The following is a 20,733-nucleotide window of genomic DNA, read 5'->3' as shown; positions in this document are numbered from 1 at the left end:
CCTTCCCCCCCCCAGCTCCGTACATCAGTGTCTCTCCTCCTCCCCCTGCACAAAGCATCCTGTGTCTACTCCCCCCAATGTCTGCTGCCCTCCTGCCGCCCAGCTGACCCCCGCACACCCCTCTCCCAGCACCCAGGTGAGTATGAGCCGGGCCTGCACTCCTCCTCCTTCTCCTCCCGGGCGACGTTCGCTCCGTCTAACCCCTTGGCTGCCGGGCAGGGTGCTGTGCACAGCCCCCCCACCGCTTTGCAATCGCAAGGGTCAAAAGTGGTGCATGCAGAGTGCCACCCCACCCTGGCTGCACTTTTCTGCTCCAGTAATGGGGGGGGGGGGGGTTGTTCCTGGCATGGCCGCTCCTGGGAGGAGGTGACTTCAGCTCTGTCATTAATTCATTAATTGCACGCCTCGTTAGTAACTTTTTGCAGGGTACGGTGTATGGGGGGGTCGAAACCTCACCCCGTGCTGACGGTCGTCACCCGTTTCGCCAGATTGGGTCTAAAGTGTAACATTTGGATGTGTTTTGACTCTTTTACAATTCTTTTAATGGGGTTTCCGATTTGTAGATTTTGGCCCCCACCCAAAAAAAAAGAAAAATCTAAAAAGTCTTGGCTGTGTTTTCGTTTAGCCGACACTGGGCCAGAGATGGTGGCAGTCCCTTGCGGGTCGCTTTGGTGCCCTATTCCCCTCCGTCATTGGGTGCGGGAATAAAATCACCGCCTGTGTGGTCCAAATATGGCGGCGGCACCCGAAAAAGGGGCAAATATGGCCCCATTCACACAGAGTCCGGATCTGTCACGTGCCTAATATAAACGGCAGCGTCCGACTTTCACGTGACGTCCGGAAGCGGCCACCAGTCTCCTGACCCCAGAAATCTAACAGCCTCCAGGTTATTAAAGGGGTTTTCCACTTTCAGGAAAGTGCTATAAAATCAGAAACAGAGTAAATTCTCTGCCTCTCCCAGTCCAGCACAGTCTCGCCGCCGCTTAGATTTTGGCTGCAGCGTTGACTTCACATAAACAGCTCGCGTCACCGCTGCAGCCAATCACTGAGCTCATCGGCTCTGCCATCCTCTTCGTTTGTGTGTTTTACAACTTTTCTGAAAGTTTGGGTCAAGAAACGGTCCACGCATAACTGGGAGTGGGATGTGTCATGGTTGGTGAGTTTTCTGTCGCCGTGGGCACAAGATGGGTGGCGGCCAAAATCTAAAACTCAGAAACCCCATGAAAGAATTATAAAGCGTGAAAACACACCCAAATATTACACTTCAGACGCAATCTGGCGAAACGGGCAACGACCGTCAGCACTGAAACCGCCTCCGTCTTGCCGGGCATCCCGGGTCATTGATGGAGGGTGCCCCAAATTTGACGTATGAAGCTGAAAAAAACACAAAGGCTTAGTTTTTTTCGTGTGTGTTTTTTTTATTTTTATCTTGTGGATTTTTAAACCTCTGTATGAACATAGCGCAGGATCACATCAGTCTTCCACAAATCAGTATCAAATGTGTTTCCTTCTGGAACAAGTGGATTTTGCTAAGGATTTCACCTGTGGGGTGTAATTGATGTGTTGTGGATTTGAGAATGTGTAGTGAGCTCAATTTTCTGTTTTTTTGTTTTTGTAAGCAACTACAGTCACGTTCAGTATTTGGTCAGTATTTTACATCAGTATTTGTAAGCCAAAATCAGGAGTGGACCAATCGGCACTTCTGTATTGGACCAATCGGCACTTCTGTATTGGGCCAATCGGCACTTCTGTGTTGGACGAATCGGCACTTCTGAGTTGGACGAATCGGCACTTCTGTATTTTTCACACTCCTGATTTTGGCTTACAAATACTGACCGTATGAACGTGGCTTTATAATCGGCTTCTAGGTCCATGGCAAATATGTTGAGAAATTAAAATTAGCACACAAGAGATATATATATATATAAACAGATCAAATTTTTTTTTTGGGAGGGGGGGGGGATATATTGCGATATTTGACGCAGGAGACTGCATTCGTTTTTGTACATTTCAGTATAAACCCGGCACATGGTAGAATACGGTTGTAAATCTTCAATTTTTTCCTTATGTTTTTCATATGCTCGCCCGGTTAGTCGTCTTAGGTCCGTTTAATACGTCGCTGATTTTTGAGGCTGTAAAGTCTCTTCCGGGGGTCTGGGGACCCCCGGCCGGTGTGGACTCAGACCGTGAATGTCGGACTACGTAAAACTGACACTGGAGTAAATGAACTAAAATATCTCCTGTACTGGTTCCTTTGGCTGGAGCTGAACCAATAGCAATGCAGAGAGTTGGATGATGAGTGGCGCCCAATGTCAGGTGGCAGCTGCACAAGCAACTATCGGGACGCAGCTTTTGCTACCAACATGTGATAATACATGTAATTTTAAAGGGAACCTGTCACCACGTTTTTGGAAGATGGGATAAAAATAGCGTTAAATAGGGGCAGAGGTGGGCGTTACATTAGTGTGTGTGTTATGCGTTTATTACCCACCTAAGTTGCCGAAATAACTTTGCAAAGTCTCCGTTTTCGCCTGTCAATCAGGCTGGTCAGGTCGCATGGGCGTTGTCTTCCCCCAGATTTGGCGTAGTTTTCCGTTGGTGGCGTAGTGGTGTGCGCATGCCCAAAGTCCGGAATCCTCTTCCAGGGGATTTAAAATAGCGCGGTGCTCGTTATTGCATTGGTGATCGGTGGGCGCGGCCATCTTCCTTTGGCCGCGCGTGCGCAGAAGCGGCGCTCTGCTTGCCGCGGCGCTCTGCTGGCCGCGGCTTCAGGAAAATGGTCGCCGCGATATCCATCTGCGCACGCGCGGCATCCCGCGGCCATTTTCCTGAAGCCGCGGCCAGCAGAGCGCCGCTTCTGCGCACGCGCGGCCAAAGGAAGATGGCCGCGCCCACCGATCACCAATGCAATAACGAACACCGCGCTATTTTAAATCCCCTGGAAGAGGATTCCGGACTTTGGGCATGCGCACACCACTACGCCACCAACGGAAAACTACGCCAAATCTGGGTGAAGACACCACGCCCATGTGACCTGACCAGCCTGATTGACAGGCGAAAACGGAGACTTTGCAAAGTTATTTCGGCAACTTAGGTGGGTAATAAACGCATAACACACACACTAATGTAATGCCCACCTCTGCCCCTATTTAACGCTATTTTTATCCCATCTTCCAAAAACGTGGTGACAGGTTCCCTTTAAGTAAAAAACCGTAATGTATGATCATGTATTTTTCTTTTTCTTACACCATGATTTTCCCTGTTTAAAATCAATAGGTGGAAAAAAAAAAATCTGCAGAAAGACCACGAGGCATAATCGGTTATAGCCGCATTGTGCAAATGGAATCTGCCCACCGCAGTAAATTACCACGGCTGGAAAAATAACGACCGCGCGAACGAGCGAAACACAGAATGCACTGCAAAATAAAACTTCACAATTTATTTTTTTTTATTAGAGAATGAAGTTTTACAACCCAATTTAGAGAGAGGGGGAAAAAAAAACCGTGATGGGTGTGTAAAAAATCAGCACAAAATGTCTGCAGCTCGAAAAAATGGCAGCAGGCTCTAAAATAAGCTAAATAACGCACTAAAAAAATAATAAAAGCTGTGGGTGAGTGGAAAATTATATTTTCCTATTTGCTCGCAGAGACCATCTGGCCGCTGCAGCTTGAAGCATTAAAAAAAAAAAAAAAAAACCTACATGAGTAGGAGAAAAAAAAAATTTATGAGGGAAAAGTGGAAAAAAAAAAATCTGTACGAGGAAATGAAAGAAGATAAAAACTACACAAAGGGGAGAAATAATAATAATACATGAGGGAAAATTGAGGGAAAAAAAATCTGTAATAAATGAAAAACTACTTGAGGGGGAGAAATAAAAAAGAGAAAAATTGGGAAAAAAATCTGTACGAGGGAATGAAAAGATAAAAACTACATGAGGGGGAGAAATAATAATCATAATGAGGGAAAATTGAGTGAAAAAAATCTGTAATGAAAAACTACGTGAGAGGGGGGAAATAAAAAAGAAAAATTGAGGGAAAATTGGAAAAAAAAAATCTGTACTAGGGAATTCAAAGATAAAAACTACATGAGGTCAAGCAATAATAATACATGAGGTAAAATCGAGGGGGAAAAAAATCTGTAATAAATGAAAAACCACTCAAGGGGGAGAAATGAGAAAAATAAGAAAAATTGAGGGAAAATTGGAAAAAAAAATGACATCAGGGAATGAAAAAGGTAAACTACACGAGGAAGAGTGATAAAAAAAAACAAAGGAAAATTGGGTGAAAACTAAAAAACTACACGAATAAAGAAAAAAAAAAAAAAAAAGAGGGATAATTGGGGAAAAAATGTTTATGAAGAAATGAAAGAAGATTAAAAATTACATGAGGAGGAATAAAAAGAAATATACTAGAGGAAATAAAATAATAAAAAAACTATAGAATGGAGAGTGGAGAAATGAACAAAAGTAGATGAGGGGAAATTAGAAAATGTGTGAGGTAATAAAATAAGGTTTTAATAAAACAATACTATAAAAAGGAAATGTAAAAAATGATGTGAAATTAAAAAAAACACTTACGTGAACGGAAATTAAAAAAAAAAAAAAAAAGTATATTGGGAAATGAAAAAAGTATAAAAAAAAAAAATATGGAAAAAAAAAATACTGTATGAGAGGAAGTGAAAAATAAAAAAATAAACCTGGTCGCGTTGAAAATCGTGCCATTAATGTCAGAGGGATAAAACACGCAATGACTTTGACCAGGACGCAGTTCGTATGTCCCAAAGTCGCCCTGTGCGGGTTAATGGGGTCGTATTCAGACCCGCAGAGTGAAAAACTGCAACAAACAAGTCGCTAAAAAGCTAAAAACCCTTAACTGATTGTGACTTTGGCGGCCATAATGTGATCCTATTGACCTGCGATGTAGCGGCTCCACAGAGCGATGCTAGGCCTCAGCCGCCATCTTAGAAAACCACACATTATCTAATCGCGTTTTACACCTTGCTCTCTGAGTGTTATATTTAAAAGCGGCAGTAAAAAAAAAATAAAAAAAAAGTAAAATGTCGAAAATTCCTTTAAAAATGAAAAAAAAATGCTTTGTCCAAACATGGCCTCACACTGTCCTGAGGTAAAAATCCTCCCAGAACATGTGGAGAGCGTCCTCCACATAATGTCTGCTTTGCGAACTTCCTGCTCGCACTTTATTTGTTTTCCTAGCATTAAAACCATTGTTTTCTTACGGCCCACGTGACCCTGGTTGCTATGGCAGCCTGAGCTCAGGACTGAGCCTCTCACAGGGAATCCATTTTGACCTCCGAGACCTTTTTTTTTTTTTTTTTTTTTTTTTTTAAATATTTAACTTTGTGTTTTTTTTTTTTTTGTTTTGTTTAATTTTGCAAGAAAATCTGAGGAGATGATGAAGGGGCGAGCAGTTATGGCTGCCGGGGTTGGGTGGTGCATGGGTTAACGTGTGGAGGACTGGCGGTGAGGCGGTTAACGGCTCTGGGGCGTTCTATGTGGTATTGTGTGGAAGCGTTATTTTTATATTGCGGCTGTAAATATTCCTCAACCCTCGCTCCACAGGACGAGCCGCCGCCACTCGCCTGGTTATTTTCGTTCTGCTAATAACATTTCTTTGCTTTTTTACCTCCTGTTTTTTTTATTTCCTCTATAAAATGTTTTTTTTTTTTATAATTTAGGTTTTTTTATATTGCGCCAATGAAACACTGAGGCCTGCAGGGCCCGGATAATACAGAAATGTTTACAAAATTGTCAACATTACTGGTAGTACAATAAAGTTTTAGCATTTTGAGCGAAAGGAAAAAAAAAACAAATGTAGAAGGGTTGCTCATGACAACTGAACAGCTCACTGCTGTCATTTTTTAACTGGTTGAATAATGAAAGCTGAGCTCTGATTGGTTGCTATGAGCAACAGCTGCAGGCATTCAGCGCAATCACTGCATCGGATGTCGTGGAACTACAATGTAATGTATGTACAAAGTGACTGCACCAGCAGAATAGTGAGTGCAGCTCTGGGGTATAATACATGATGTAACTCAGGATCAGTAATGTAATGTATGTACACAGTGACTGCACCAGCAGAATAGTGAGTGCAGCTCTGGGGTATAATACAGGATGTAACTCAGGATCAGTAATGTATGTACACAGTGGCTGCACCAGCAGAATAGTGAGTGCAGCTCTGGGGTATAATACATGATGTAACCCAGGATCAGTAATGTAATGTATGTACACAGTGACTGCACCAGCAGAATAGTGAGTGCAGCTCTGGAATATAATACAGGATGTAACTCAGGATCAGTAATGTAATGTATGTACACAGTGACTGCACCAGCAGAATAGTGAGTGCAGCTCTGGGGTATAATACAGGATGTAACTCAGGATCAGTAATGTAATGTATGTACACAGTGGCTGCACCAGCAGAATAGTGAGTGCAGCTCTGGGGTATAATACAGGATGTAACTCAGGATCAGTAATGTAATGTATGTACACAGTGGCTGCACCAGCAGAATAGTGAGTGCAGCTCTGGGGTATAATACAGGATGTAACTCAGGATCAGTAATGTAATGTATGTACACAGTGGCTGCACCAGCAGAATAGTGAGTGCAGCTCTGGGGTATAATACAGGATGTAACCCAGGATCAGTAATGTAATGTATGTACACAGTGACTGCACCAGCAGAATAGTGAGTGCAGCTCTGGAATATAATACAGGATGTAACTCAGGATCAGTAATGTAATGTATGTACACAGTGACTGCACCAGCAGAATAGTGAGTGCAGCTCTGGGGTATAATACAGGATGTAACTCAGGATCAGTAATGTAATGTATGTACACAGTGGCTGCACCAGCAGAATAGTGAGTGCAGCTCTGGGGTATAATACAGGATGTAACTCAGGATCAGTAATGTAATGTATGTACACAGTGGCTGCACCAGCAGAATAGTGAGTGCAGCTCTGGGGTATAATACAGGATGTAACCCAGGATCAGTAATGTAATGTATGTACACAGTGACTGCACCAGCAGAATAGTGAGTGCAGCTCTGGAGTATAATACAGGATGTAACTCTGGATCAGAAATGTAATGTATATACACAGTGGCTGCACCAGCAGAATAGTGAGTGCAGCTCTGGGGTATAATACAGGATGTAACTCAGGATCAGTAATGTATGTGAACAGTGACTGCACCAGCAGAATAGTGAGTACAGCTCTGGGGTATAATACAGGAGGTAACTCGGGATCAGTAATGTAATGTATGTACACAGTGACTGCACCGGCAGAATAGTGAGTGCAGCTCTGGGGTATAATACAGGATGTAACTCAGGATCAGTAATGTAATGTATGTACACAGTGACTGCACCAGCAGAATAGTGAGTGCAGCTCTGGGGTATAATACAGGATGTAACTCAGGATCAGTAATGTAATGTATGTACACAGTGACTGCACCAGCAGAATAGTGAGTGCAGCTCTGGGGTATAATACAGGATGTAACTCAGGATCAGTAATGTAATGTATGTACACAGTGACTGCACCAGCAGAATAGTGAGTGCAGCTCTGGGGTATAATACAGGATGTAACTCAGGATCAGTGATGTAATGTATGTACACAGTGACTGCACCAGCAGAATAGTGAGTGCAGCTCTGAAGTATAATGCAGGATGTAACTCCTGGTCAGTGGGGTCTGTTTGGCTGCGGAAACCTATTTACAAAGTTATTCATCTTTATATGGAAACTATAAGACTGTGACAGTAATCCCCCCCCTTGGATCCGGCGCACTGTGGCTTCTGGCACGTCAGGTGTGTGCACTCACTGATCACTGATGTGATCCATCATTAGATCCCTCAATAATCAGAATTAGGACGACGGCTGAGAAAAAAATCTCCTTTTAGGTTGCTGCAGTTAAAGGGATATTCTATAGAAAGCAGCTAATTGCAAACACATGCTGCGAATCTTTGATCCCTCCATCCAAATGTGGCTTTAATTCACTGTGAAGTCTGTTTGTTTCCCTTTTTAAATCTGTTCCGTATCCAAAGTGATGTGATTTACTGTGCAGTGAAGGAGGCATGGAGATTACCGATGATGCCGGATGAGTGGAGGATGCCGCCATCCTTTTACGTTGAAGTGAAGCTCCATCTTGCAGCCTTCTGACAGGGGCTGTGTTTAGATGTCAGGGGCTCCAGAAGCAGAATGTGGTTTGCATCCTCTGTGCTGATCATGGTGTTATGGTGGGGGGCACTTCTTCTCAAGATGTTCCCTTAGATAGCTCTCTCGATGCTCCAGTCCATCAGTGGTGGCTAGTCTCCGAAGACGAGAGTGCAGCGCTTACAAATTCTTTTCTATAGGACTTGCAAGCTGTAGTGTTCCTGCGATGCTGCAGAGGCTCTGGAGAGTGGACAGGTTGGGTCAGTGGAGAAGCCATGTTGCTGGTCCCAAACGATCAGGAGCGAGCCGCCCCCGACAAGCAGTGGAGTAGTGCGTTCCTGCAGATCAATGATGAGAAAATCCTTATTTTCTCCCCCCCCCCGAATACAATAGGATTTGGTCTTCAAAGTCCAACTGCCTGATCCTTCTCATATGTTGGGGAGAGTCCGGAGGTCCCAATATGATGGCTTTGGACTCATGTAAGGCTGTGGTCAGCGCACCGCAATGAAGCTGACCAGAATCCCGATCTCCTGAAATCTAGCGAGCTGTCCAATCCATGAGCTCAGATGTCCACCTACTTCAGTTTTCCCACAACCAGTTAAGAATTTGGTGTTGATTAGGGGTCGGAGCACCCTTTTTTCATATATATTTATTCCAAATTTACTGCTTCCCTCGCTTTTCGAGACTCCTGAATAGCACAAAGCGAAACGCGCGTAGGAGAGATTTTTATTTTGGAGTGTAGAAAAGCTAAATGATGACTATTACGGAAACACTTAAAGAAAGAGACAGCTCTTTCTACTCCTCCGTGTAGAGCTCGCAGAAGGAATAAAGCCTCACCCAGGCATTCACTGAAAAGCAAAAGGATCAGGCATGTTGAATTTCTACATGTCCTGTCCTTCTTTTCCCTGACATCGGCTGTCACATGCACATTAGATGTCGGCGGAGGTTCCACCATCATGTATCTGATGTGTACGGTCAGCCTAATGCTGGACTCATCCCAGGGGCTCGGTAGTCGCAGGGGCCCTCCTAAAAAGATATGTAGGTGCCTGATTATGTGATGGCATCGTATAAGGAGCTGACTCAAGGACTCACTTTAGAGACTTTTTTTTTCTCCCCCCCCCCTAACATTTGCTGTTTATTTTCAGGTCTCCAGATGTCCAAACCGGATGTGTTATCCATAATGGAAAATGCAGAAGAGCCCTTTGGTCAGGAGAACAATCAGGCCAGGGCTAGTCGGGTGGAAAGTAAGCACCAAACTATTACTGTATTCTAGAACGTACATTGCCGAGAAATACTATGCAAATATATATTCAAATATGGAAATTACAAGAGAATGTGTCAGCAGAAAAATGACCTATTGTTTAAGTCGAGGGGTTTTATGTGTTTTTGTTTTTCATTTTCTATAATTATAATAAAAGGAATCAGAAATCTTGCAATGTTGACACTGACCACTAGGATTTATACTTAAGCATACTTCCTGCTATGTACAGAAGACTTTTCAGCAGTTTCATTATCATCATGGACAGAATGACAGTGAAAGGTTTGCCCTCTACCATAGATAACACAGGATCCACCATTCACAATAGGTGATGTCACAGCTCTCCTCCTCCTCCTCCTCCTGTACAATGACTGATAACATTTCTATATACAGATATACAGTAGATAACACAGGATCCACCATTCACAATAGTTGATATCACAGCTCACCTCCTCCTCCTGTACAATGACTGATCACACCTCTATATACAGTAGATAACAGGATCCACCATTCACAATAGGTGATGTCACAGCTCACCTCCTCCTCCTGTACAATGGCTGATAACACCTCTATATACAGTAGATAACAGGATCCACCATTCACAATAGATGATGTCACAGCTCACCTCCTCCTGGATAATATTAATAAGGTATAATTTTCTGATGACACATTCCCATTCTATGGGTAGAGCTGTACACATTGTTAATAGAGAGACGTTCTCTGTTCAGGCTCCTGATATCTTGGTCGGTGTGGAGAGTGGGTAGAAAGAGCAGGGAAATATGGGAATTTGACCGTCGTGTCTCATGTCTTCATTTGTCCTTTGCATTTTGTTGCCTCCTAATTTATTTTTTCATTAGTTGCAGAATGCTGGAGCGGTGGAACGACAGAAGAACCAAGATCCTTCGCTCCTCTCGTTGGAAAGCAGCCTGAAGACCAGACCGCTCCACAAAACGCTCAAAGTTCTCTTATTGTCAGTGAGATTGAAACTACCGACAACAGTTGGAGGGAAAAAAATATCCATCCCATGATGGCGACCGAACCGGTGTGCCAGTCAGGCAGTGGCACTGTTGAATATAGTTATCCAGCAGGGCAAAGCTCACAGTCAACCTTGCCTCTTATAGAGAAGGTAAGGCACAGAGAAGATGACATGGTGGACCAAGGAACTGGTGGCCCAAAGATGGCAGGAACTGCTGGGGACTCCTCGGCACAGCCGGCATTACATGGAGTCACTCCCATGCCTACCAACTTCGGCAAACTTGAGAAGGATAATATTGTGATCTGCAGACCACACGGGTGGTCGAACGCTGGACCGACAACCAGAAGAAAAGATTCTGGCTCTACAGAACAACCAAACCAGAGGTTTTGGGGACTGTTTCAGTGCTCGTTCTGTAATTTCGTCTTTCAAGATCTTTCTGAACTTTTACAGCATCAAGAATCCCACAACCAAGAGAAATTCCAAGTAATCGGGAACGAACAGGGGCGTCCTGATCACCAACCGCAGCAGTCGACAACTCCAGTCTTGGAGTGGAGGAGATACCGCTGTATAGTGTGCGATAAGACCTTCTGCAAGCAGTCATCGTTAGTAACACACCTGCGTATACACACCGGTGAGAAACCCTTCTCTTGTCACGTGTGTAGGAGGAAATTTAACCAGCGTACCAGTCTGACCGTCCATCTACGGACTCATACTGGAGAAGCACCGTTCCCTTGCAACAAATGTAATAGGAGCTTTCGACAGCAGTCTAACCTTACCCACCACATGAAGAGTCATCAAAGAGTGGAGGAACTCGACGGGGTGGATTGGAGCGAAGAAAACACGGCCCCAGGTATTCCTTTCATGTATCTGATTTCCGAAGCGGATGAATCCAGTAGCGAAGTTTGGAGCAACAAAGTCCCTTTGGTTAAAGGGGACAAGGTAGAAGATCCAGAATCTTGTAAAAGGCCCTACGTCTGTGGACACTGCTTTAAGCGATTTACTCATCAGTCCAACCTCATGGTTCATCAGCGCATCCACACCGGAGACCGATCGTATCGCTGCCAAGAATGCGGCAAGCATTTCACCAGAAGGACCAGCCTGATGGTTCACTTACGGGGTCACACCGGAGAGATGCCTTACTCCTGCCTCCAGTGCGGGAAGAGTTTTCGCCAACAGTCAAACCTTCTCTACCACATGAAAAGCCATTCTTTGACAGCCGAACCAAAACCCAACGTGAGCACCGAAAATGAGCAGTCCACAAAGATGTCTGGGCATCTGATTGGACCTTCAGGTCAATATCTTGAGCGAGATAATTCGCAGATGATAAACATTGGTGGTGGGCGAATTGAAGAAAATCAAGTCAGGGCTTACCAATGTAACCAGTGTTCAAAATGGTTCCCGAGCTCTCATAGCCTCTTGTTACATCAAAAGCTTCATGTAGAGCAGTCCAACGCTCTCATGCATTGCAGAGAAATTCAGGTCTCATACCCCATTAACAGAGCCCTTCCACACACGTACCCTGAGAACATGCTGTCTCCTCGTCAGGAACATGACGCTTACCCTCCTCAACATTTTAAGATGGCTGCACGATCCGAAGGCAACGTGTCTGGGATGCTGAATAGCCTCGAGTCCAACCTTATTCCCCAGCCACAACACAGCATTTCCTATCAAAGAGTTGGAAGACAGCCAGGAGAGGGAAGATCTCCAAAAGGTCCTTTCCACGTGCTAGGAAGAGGAAGACCAAGAAAAATTACTTGGTTAGGTCACGGACAGACTCCAGCCGGGTCCTCCATGGCAGGAAAAGCAATACATAAGTGCTGGAAATGTCCAAGACACTTCAACAATAAGTCAAACCTAATCGTCCACTTGCGTATACACACGGGGGAAAAGCCCTTCCAGTGTTGGCTTTGTGAGAAAAGATTCAGACAGCAGTCAAATTTGATCCAACATCTGAAAAATCACGAGGACGTTCTTGGGGATGAACTCATAACTCGTCCACGGAAGCTTGCAATTAAAGAACAGCTAAACGGGAAAAGCATTCAGGCTATAGGAATGAGTCCATCCCCGAACACTGTCCAGATCCGGTCAGGTTTTCTACCATTTGATGGGAACCAGATGCATCACAATCACAACGGACAGCTGTTTCAAGGACCTCAAACTATCCACCTAGGTGATATCGCCTCCAGTAGTGACTGCGCCTCTGATAATTTGGAGGTAAACGGCACCTCATCCTCGTCCTCGCCTGAAAGCACATACAAGTGCAGCAGCTGCTTTAAAACATTTACTCATAAATCCAACCTCTTGGTCCATGAACGTATTCACTCAGGAGACAAGACCTATCGCTGCCTTGAGTGTGGCAAACAGTTCAGTCAGCGCACCAGTCTGATGGTGCACCTAAGGACTCATACTGGCGAGATGCCGTACTCTTGTTTGCAGTGTCGGAGACGTTTTCGGCAGCAGTCCAACCTACTTTATCACATAAAGACAAACACTGTGCAAGGGCAGCTAAACTGTACTGCGGAGAGCTTGCCAAGTTCTCCATTGCTTCCTAGACTAGACCCTACTATGGAGCCAAGCATGAGCTCCGACATGGAGGCCTCCCCAGGGCAAGCCCATCCTTGGGTCCACCTTGAAACTAATACTAAGAGCGAAACTGCAGCCGCTTCACCTCCTGATGGACCAAAAGGAGAGTTCCACTGCCCCGCCTGTGACAAAATTTTTACTCACCAGTCCAACCTGTTAGTCCACCAACGAATCCACTCCGGTGAGCGGACATACCACTGTCACGAGTGCAACCGTCAATTCAGTCAACGCACCAGTCTGATGATCCACTTACGCACTCACACCGGAGAGATGCCGTACGCCTGCCAATGCTGCGGCAAACGGTTTCGCCAACAGTCCAACCTGTTATATCACTTGAAGAGTCACGTAGGGCAAGAGATTACCGTAGACGCTACTCAAAGCGCAGAGTACGCGGCACCCAGAGCCAGAGGCCGTCCTCGGAAATCCGAGTCAAATGATGACGTCAAGGAAAAACGAATAATTCCTCGAGGCAAGCGTACTTACAAGTGCACCGAATGCCCACGGCGCTACAACCTCATGTCAAATTTGGTGGCACACCAAAAGTCGCACGACCTTCAACCCCTGTACAGTTGCTTGGAGTGCGGAGACAGCTTCCTTCACCAAGGGTATCTTGCTGTTCACAGAAAACAGCACGCCAAGGTCAACCCTCCTCATCACGGCGTACAGTTCTGCTGGAGACCAAATCAAGAGCTGATGGACGGCAGAAATTCAGGGACGGAAGAAGAAGAAAGGAATGCCGTATAGATACCGCATGAAAAATAATCGTATATGTGATATTGGTAACGATTTAAGGTCTCCGTAAGGCCTCGCGGAGTATGGAATTGGACCTGAAATTTGAGATTGACCATAGTCTTACGCTTTGCAAGGTGGGCTTTACTTCTGACATGTCATCACGATGGCAGACTGTTTTGTACAATTACAAATGCCTTTTAGGAGGGAAAAAAAAAAAAAAGAAAATCCTAACCTGGTAGAAAAAGTTGATGGCGCCGATTCTCTAGAAAGACTCCGGAGCAACTCTGCATTACTATGAGATGAATATATTGAATATAAATGGGTCGTCCAAGATTGGAAAAACATGGCTGCTTTCTTCCAAAAATCCGCTCTGACCCCCGGTCTATGGCTTGTCTGGAATTGTAGCTCAGCTCCAGTACTATGGACTGGGCTGCAGTACCGTACGCCACCTGTAGGACAGGGGTGGTGCTGTTTATTTTGTTTGTTTTGTTTTGTTTTTTCTTTAAAAGACCATGTTTTTCTAATTCTGAAACCACTCAATAACAATAAGTATGAAATGACATGGGAAGCACTTATCTATATAGAGTGAATTATGCGCACCGCTATTTGACTACTGTAAGTCACAGCGGCGTGACATTTTTTTTTTTTTTTTTTTTTTTTTTTTTACAGTTTATGGATGATTTGGTTCCTTTTTCCCGCTTCCATGGGCAGAATATATATTTAAGAAATGTTTTTTTTTAATTTTTAAGTATTTATTTTTATATCTGTCTCTTGTTTTTTGCTCTACGTTTCACACTGAAACCCTTACTATAGGCATCTGTTTTTTGTTGTTGGTATAGTAGGGATACGTCGGCAGCTACGACCATATCCTGGCAGCTTGCCTTTCGAAGTTACATGACGTTGCTCCTCGTCTCATAACTTTTTTTGATTTTTGCTGTATGAATTTGAAGGTAACAAGTTATATACAATACATATTGTCTTATTTATGCGTTTATTATACGAGTTTTACTTTAGCATTTATATAGGAGTCGGTTTTGCATTGCCTCTTATCTCCTTTTGTGTCTGACCTCCGATTCTTAACTACAGTCATAACCGTGACCCACCTGCTCTGCTCCTACACGATCATGTGCGAAGACCTATAGGAAGCTTGTTGTAGACTCTGGCGCTTTGCTTATTTAGTACAGAAAACATTTTATGCAAAGTTCCTGTTGCCACCACCAGGGGGCGATTTGTATATAGTTGTACTTGGTCCTTGACTTGAATGGGGGCCACATATGGACTGGCCAACCAGTGGTAGCAGGTGGTAGCTGAATTTATACAAGGGATGGAGAGGGGTAGCTGTTTTAAGACTAACCTCAGCCATAGTTGCCAGCTTTTTTTTTTTTTTTTAAAGCTGCGAAGGTTTTTTTTTTTTTCTTTGTCCCTAGCCGTTTCAGGAAGAGGTGGGGCTGTTCTCAGGAAGAGGTGGGGTTAAGAGGGCGGGACTTAAAGTGTAACTCAATTCACAAGAACTTGCAGCAGAATGTATGGGTCTGCCTCTAGCTCCTCCCCTCCATACGATATGACAGTTGGGTTTGTTTAAAATTCTTTCCCCGTAATAAGAATCTGTCTTCACTGACTACAGATTTTACCCATGAATTGAAAGTGAAAGCTCAGTCCAGGAGGATAAAGAAGCAGATTTATCTGATTAACATATTTTACAAAGTTACCTATTTTCATATGTACTATTGATTTATGGTATAAAAATTAAAACGACTGTGACACTTTAAATTTTCCCCTTACCCCATAAATGTTGGCAACTATGACCCCAGTTGGAGAAAACCAGAAAAAAAAACCAATAGGACAGGTTGACTGAAAAGCATCCTTTTTTTTTTTTTTTTTTTTTTTTTTTTTTTTTTTTTTTAGTGGAAGGTTCTCACAACCCCTTTTCTATTGATAGCAGTACTTTTCAAGGTGTTGTCCACTTTGTTCGACCTTCTTAAAAAGTAGCGAGACCAAAAGGGAAAACGTCAGTATTGCCAATTTCCTGGTCTTTTCCCGACATACAGAAAATGACCCCTTGACAATCTGTGGCAGAGTCGGCTCATCAATGTGATCAGTAAGTCAAGAGTGACCAGGAAGAGGGGGCCCCCAGAAGAATCTGGACAGGAGCAATGGGTGATTAGTGAGGAATCACTATTTTTTTTATTTATTTTTTTTAATGTTTTGTCAATCTGACTCTTAAATATGTTATGCTAATTAAAAGTGAAGGTTCACATATTTATTGAAGTGTCAGATATCCATAGACTATTAAGTTCTCGAGATAAAATTTGAGTGGTTTGGACAGCCCCTCTATTCGCAAAGCGATCACTTTGACAATAAGTTGGTGACATCGTGTTTCGCTTCTGAAAATTCCTAGTGATCACCTGAAAAATCCCAGGAAAAAGTGTTCAGTTTCCCTACAGCACTCCAACAGGATATATAAGGTATTGCAACCATTAAAATCAATGTCCTTCTTCGTGTAATGCCCAGATGGCTTGTGACCCTATAAATCTGTGTTCAAACTTGATTAAAACGGCAAAACCACTTCATTTTTCACAACCTTATGCTAGAGGAAATCGATAGGAATAGAAAATTTGGTAAAGGAAGGTATAATATGTAATGATTCCTGCAAAACAAATGACCTTTAAGTCTATAAATCGGTTGCTTCTTGGAGATTTACGGCTCTGTCTGGAGTTTCAAACTCTTTCTAGTGTAGAATATAGCGCTCTTCTTGCCCTTTTAACATGATGAGACTCTCAATAAATTCTCGATGGAGCGACTTGGTTGCCATTTGGATCTTTTGTATGAATTCTTCGGCATGTCGTTATTGCTTCCCAAAAAAGATGATACTCAATACTGGAGCGTTTTTATGCCCTTCTCCCCGATAGTCCTAGAAAGCGCAGCCGCCCAATGGAGATTTTAGTAATGTGTTACTAAACTTCAACTGTTTTCCAGAAAAAACGTCATCAATGTACCGGCGACACCTTTTTGGGTATTGGTGCGCTTGTCCTACAAAGCTTAGATTTTATTTATTTTTCTTGTTTCCTGTATATTGTTTATTTTTGTGGACTGTTACTAAAATCTGCCCTCCCTCGAAATAAAAAAAACCCTCAATCTTGTTACTTTGGACCATTAATCACATAAGTGCTTCCCATTTCAGCAGTATTATTATGACTAATATTTATTTATCTAACTTTTGTCTACAAACTGTTAAGGCAGCCATTTTTTTTTCTTTTTGCCCCAGTCTAGTCAGGTAATTCTCATCTTTGTGCCTCAATACCATCACTAGCTCCTGGTAGATTAACATTGTGGTGTATGGGCGCCGGCAAATAAAATGGCTTCCTTTTAAGGTTTATAGACAGAGGTTAAACCTCACATCCAAGGGGGTAAAAAAAAAATCTGAATTGTTAGGATGTTACTTACGTGAGTTAATATTATAAGGTTCATATATATTTTTTTTTACTAATACATATTTGTACATATGACTTGTCTAACCTGCAGAAAGACACATAAATCTAATGTATGAGGAGGGGGGTTATCCATTTTTGTTTTGCCAAAAGCAAGAAGCTCTTTTGCATTCGCACCGTTTTGTCGCTTTGCACTTATTACTGCAGTCAATGGAGTCTCATGATGATTTGTGCTCGTGGTCCTTGACTAAACAGAATAGGCTTTACTGTCCATAACAACCAGAAAAAACCAAAATGGTTTGTTTTCATTGGAAGGATTTTTTTTAATTATTATTCATAAGAATAAGAGGCAACGTTTTGCTAATTAGATAGACTTCAGAATATAATACGGAAGTATAATAAAAAATTCTACATTTGCTATTTACAGAGTATATATATATATATACTTGTATTATACCCCAGAGCTGCACTCACTATCCTGCTGGTGCAGTCACTGTGTTCATACATTACTGATTCTGTACTAATCAGTAATGTATGTACACAGTGACCCCACTAGCAGAATAGTGAGTGCAGCTCCGGTGTATTGTATAATTCAGAATATGTAATGAAATTGCAAAGTGTCATGTTGTGGATCTATTCTGTATGTAAAATGGCGTTCACACCTGAAAACACAAGTCACATTAGACAAATGTCTGCAAATTCACCATGAAGATATACAGTGTGTCTGTAAAGTCATGGTGCACTTTTGACCAGTCACTGGATAGCAACAAAAAAAAAAAAGACAATAGAAATGTGAAATCTGCTCCAAATAAAAGAAAAACTCTCCCAGTTTCATACCTATTCAGTGCAGTTCGAAGTGGGCTCCATTTGTTCCCCTACACACATCCAAACGATAGTGAGATTCTTGCCACACACGGGTAAGGACGTCTGGTGCAAGAGTGAATAACGTCGGTGATTCTCTGTTTTAAGCGATTAATGTTGTTTATATGTTCAATGTGCACATGTTGCTTCACATAGCCCCAAAAATAAAAGTCTAAGGGTGTCAGATCCGGGGATCGTGGTGGCCATGGCTTGACAGAACCCCTGCCTATCCACCGCCACCGGAAACTCACAAACAATGATGGCGTAGTGTGGAGGAGCGCCGTCCTGTTGAAAGATGACACCTTCTGGAAATTGTGGCACTGCATACAATTCCAACATGTCAAGATACGTGTTTGCCGTCACAGACCGCTCTGCGAAAAAAAAATGGGCCTATCACCTTATCATGCATCAGGCCACACCACACATTTACTTTAGGTGCGTTACGTTCATACTCAACGTAGGCATGAGGATGTTCAGCAGCCCATATTCGTACATTATGGCGATGAACATGTACAATCTTCTGCAAAAATCTTCCAATACATCGAACTTTCCTCTGTACCATACTCATCTCGACTGGCATGGAACACCACACTGCTGGCATAAGCTTGGGGTTGCATGATGTCACAGACCTGGCAGTGTATTAATCAGAGTTCAGTTTATCAGGGGTTAATCTGACTGGGGGCTTAGCAACAGCTTAAATGAGTTTGTGTTGTTTGATTGATTGGTTCTTGTTATCTCTCCTCATGAACAGGTCTGATATGATTAGGCACGGAGAAAGAACGCCTAAATGTAAACTATGAATAGAGCCTATGACTGGTCAAAAGTGCACCATGACTTTACGGACACACTGTATAAATGACTGAATCTGTCCAATATGCTAGTGAAGACTGCTATTGTATATTAACCATCAGTTTGAGTGACCAAAGTCTCGGATCTTCCATGATCAGACACATTCCCGCTGTCTGTGCAGCTCCTTCCTTACCTGGCGCTCATGCACTCTAGGCCCCTCTAATATAACATCCATGCCAGTTTGCAGCCCCATAGTATGGCTGTGTGTGGTAGTTATAGTATAAGACAGCTCTTGTCTTCTGCACGACTAATGAAGGCCCATATTCCGGGGACCAGCTCCGACACTGTATTCTATTCTGAGTCACAGAGTTATTATTAGTAGCAGAACGAACACTTGGAAATCTGTTAGGCATGACGATATTATGAGACGCTGATGTAGACCGAGACTCATTAGTTAATACCTTTGCTTTTAAAATTTACTTTTAAAGCAGTGACCATGTAATCTGCATGTGCTAATGTTTTTTTTTAATCCCTATCTGCATAAAGTTTGTTATAAAATAGCTTTTTTTTTTCTTCTAACTGCAATTGAAATATCGCAGTTTTCATATTGACCACTAGAGGTCATCAGAAAGCATCTCCCTTTACAGGGTGCTGCAAAACTAAAAGTCCACTGCTGACTAGTGATCGTTCAAAGCTGCCTGAGCCAAGATAAGCTGTCGTTACACTTGCTTACATCTCATTTTCACAGGAGATTGAAGAGTGTCTTATATTCTGCAAGTCTACACCCATCCTCTGTCTCCAGAGGGGGTCTTAAACCCCATGATTATTATTATTTTTTTCTTAAACTGCTTAGAATTGTATAAAATAAAAAAGTGTAATATTCACCTCATTACCTTGCCTAGTCCCTTCCCCCATCTCTACGCTGCAGCCAATCGCTGACTTTAACAGTGTCAACACGTCTCCAGATATAGTCAGTGATTGGCTACAGCGGTCATGTTTCTACATGGCAGAAAATACTACTTTTTGGAGAGTTTTTCAAAGTATTTTTTTTTTTTCTTGTAGGACTGGTTTTCCAATACATTTTTGAACAGATTTGCTTTAAAAAGAAACAACCCGTGAACGTTGAATTCTAGGAGTTTATGCTTCTGAGATTTTCATTGAAGGAGCCCTTTTAAAGGGGTTTTCAGATTTTTAATAAACCCCCTGCAGCCGGGTCCGAGGGGTTTTCTGAAACCCCCTTTAATATTAGCCCCTCATGGATCCAATTTAAGCCAATCCATAAGAGCAAATCATCAGGAGTTGACTCCAAAGGCTGCAATGCTCGGCATTAAGCTAATTTTGCCTTGCGCCTGTTTTTATTTTATTTTTTTTTCGATAAGCTCAGACAACAAAACTAGTGGTGAATGTAGAGAAAATTGGGGAATAGATTGTTTGCATACATACGACTGCTCCTACATGTTACTGCAGAAGGAAAGTCGCTGAGCGTCTCTCACCACAAGGGCACGCTCTGAAAATTGTTTCTGAACCTCTATCCTCAGGGTGAAAAGTGCAGTGTCTGTATGTATTTTGCAATAATCAGAAGTCGTCGTCTTGTAGAAATCCTCTTTTTCCACCACCGAATACTGAAATCTGATGTATCTGTTCTCTTCATTGTGCATATTTACCCATTTGTGATTGTTTTTTTTGTTTTTTTTCCTTTTACGAGAAACCTTCTTTGTCTTCCATGGAAATGTTAAATTTGGATTGTGTATAGTAAAGGGAGGGTGGGTTGGGGGGGAAAAAAAAAAAAAGTGGTCTCTTCTCGTAAAAAGACGTTACCTCACTTGCTAACCGTGCGTCTCGATCTGTAAGAACCTGCTTTCCTTCCGTGATAAACCAAAACGGTTGGATCAATGGAAGACTTTCTGTTCCGAAAGCCCCAAACGTGACGGAGAAATACTCGTCATGTGAAATG

The 20,733-nt window shown here is 42.9% G+C and overlaps 1 protein-coding gene across 1 annotated transcript; it reads left to right on the top strand.

Annotated features, from left to right (window-relative positions):
- Positions 1-17: 17 nt before the first annotated feature.
- LOC143770400 (uncharacterized) lies at positions 18-13,926 on the top strand. Its single transcript, XM_077260007.1, has 3 exons — positions 18-136; positions 9,298-9,396; positions 10,268-13,926. Exons 2-3 carry the CDS (start codon positions 9,306-9,308, stop codon positions 13,711-13,713), a joined length of 3,537 nt encoding a protein of 1,178 aa, XP_077116122.1. The 5' UTR covers positions 18-136; positions 9,298-9,305; the 3' UTR covers positions 13,714-13,926.
- The last annotated feature ends 6,807 nt before the right edge of the window (positions 13,927-20,733 follow it).

This window comes from Ranitomeya variabilis, chromosome 4, assembly GCF_051348905.1.
Source record: "Ranitomeya variabilis isolate aRanVar5 chromosome 4, aRanVar5.hap1, whole genome shotgun sequence".
NCBI classification, from domain to species: domain Eukaryota; kingdom Metazoa; phylum Chordata; class Amphibia; order Anura; family Dendrobatidae; genus Ranitomeya; species Ranitomeya variabilis.
Note: the sequence above shows the minus strand (reverse complement) of the source record. Positions and strands in the feature narration are given on the sequence as shown.

Bases quoted from the DNA above. Each gene is read 5' to 3' on its own strand.
- LOC143770400 (XM_077260007.1), top strand. From the start codon at position 9,306: ATGTCCAAACCGGATGTGTTATCCATAATGGAAAATGCAGAAGAGCCC. The intron at 9,397-10,267 runs GTAAGCACCAAA...TTTTTTCATTAG, and splicing joins CAGGGCTAGTCGGGTGGAAA to TTGCAGAATGCTGGAGCGGT.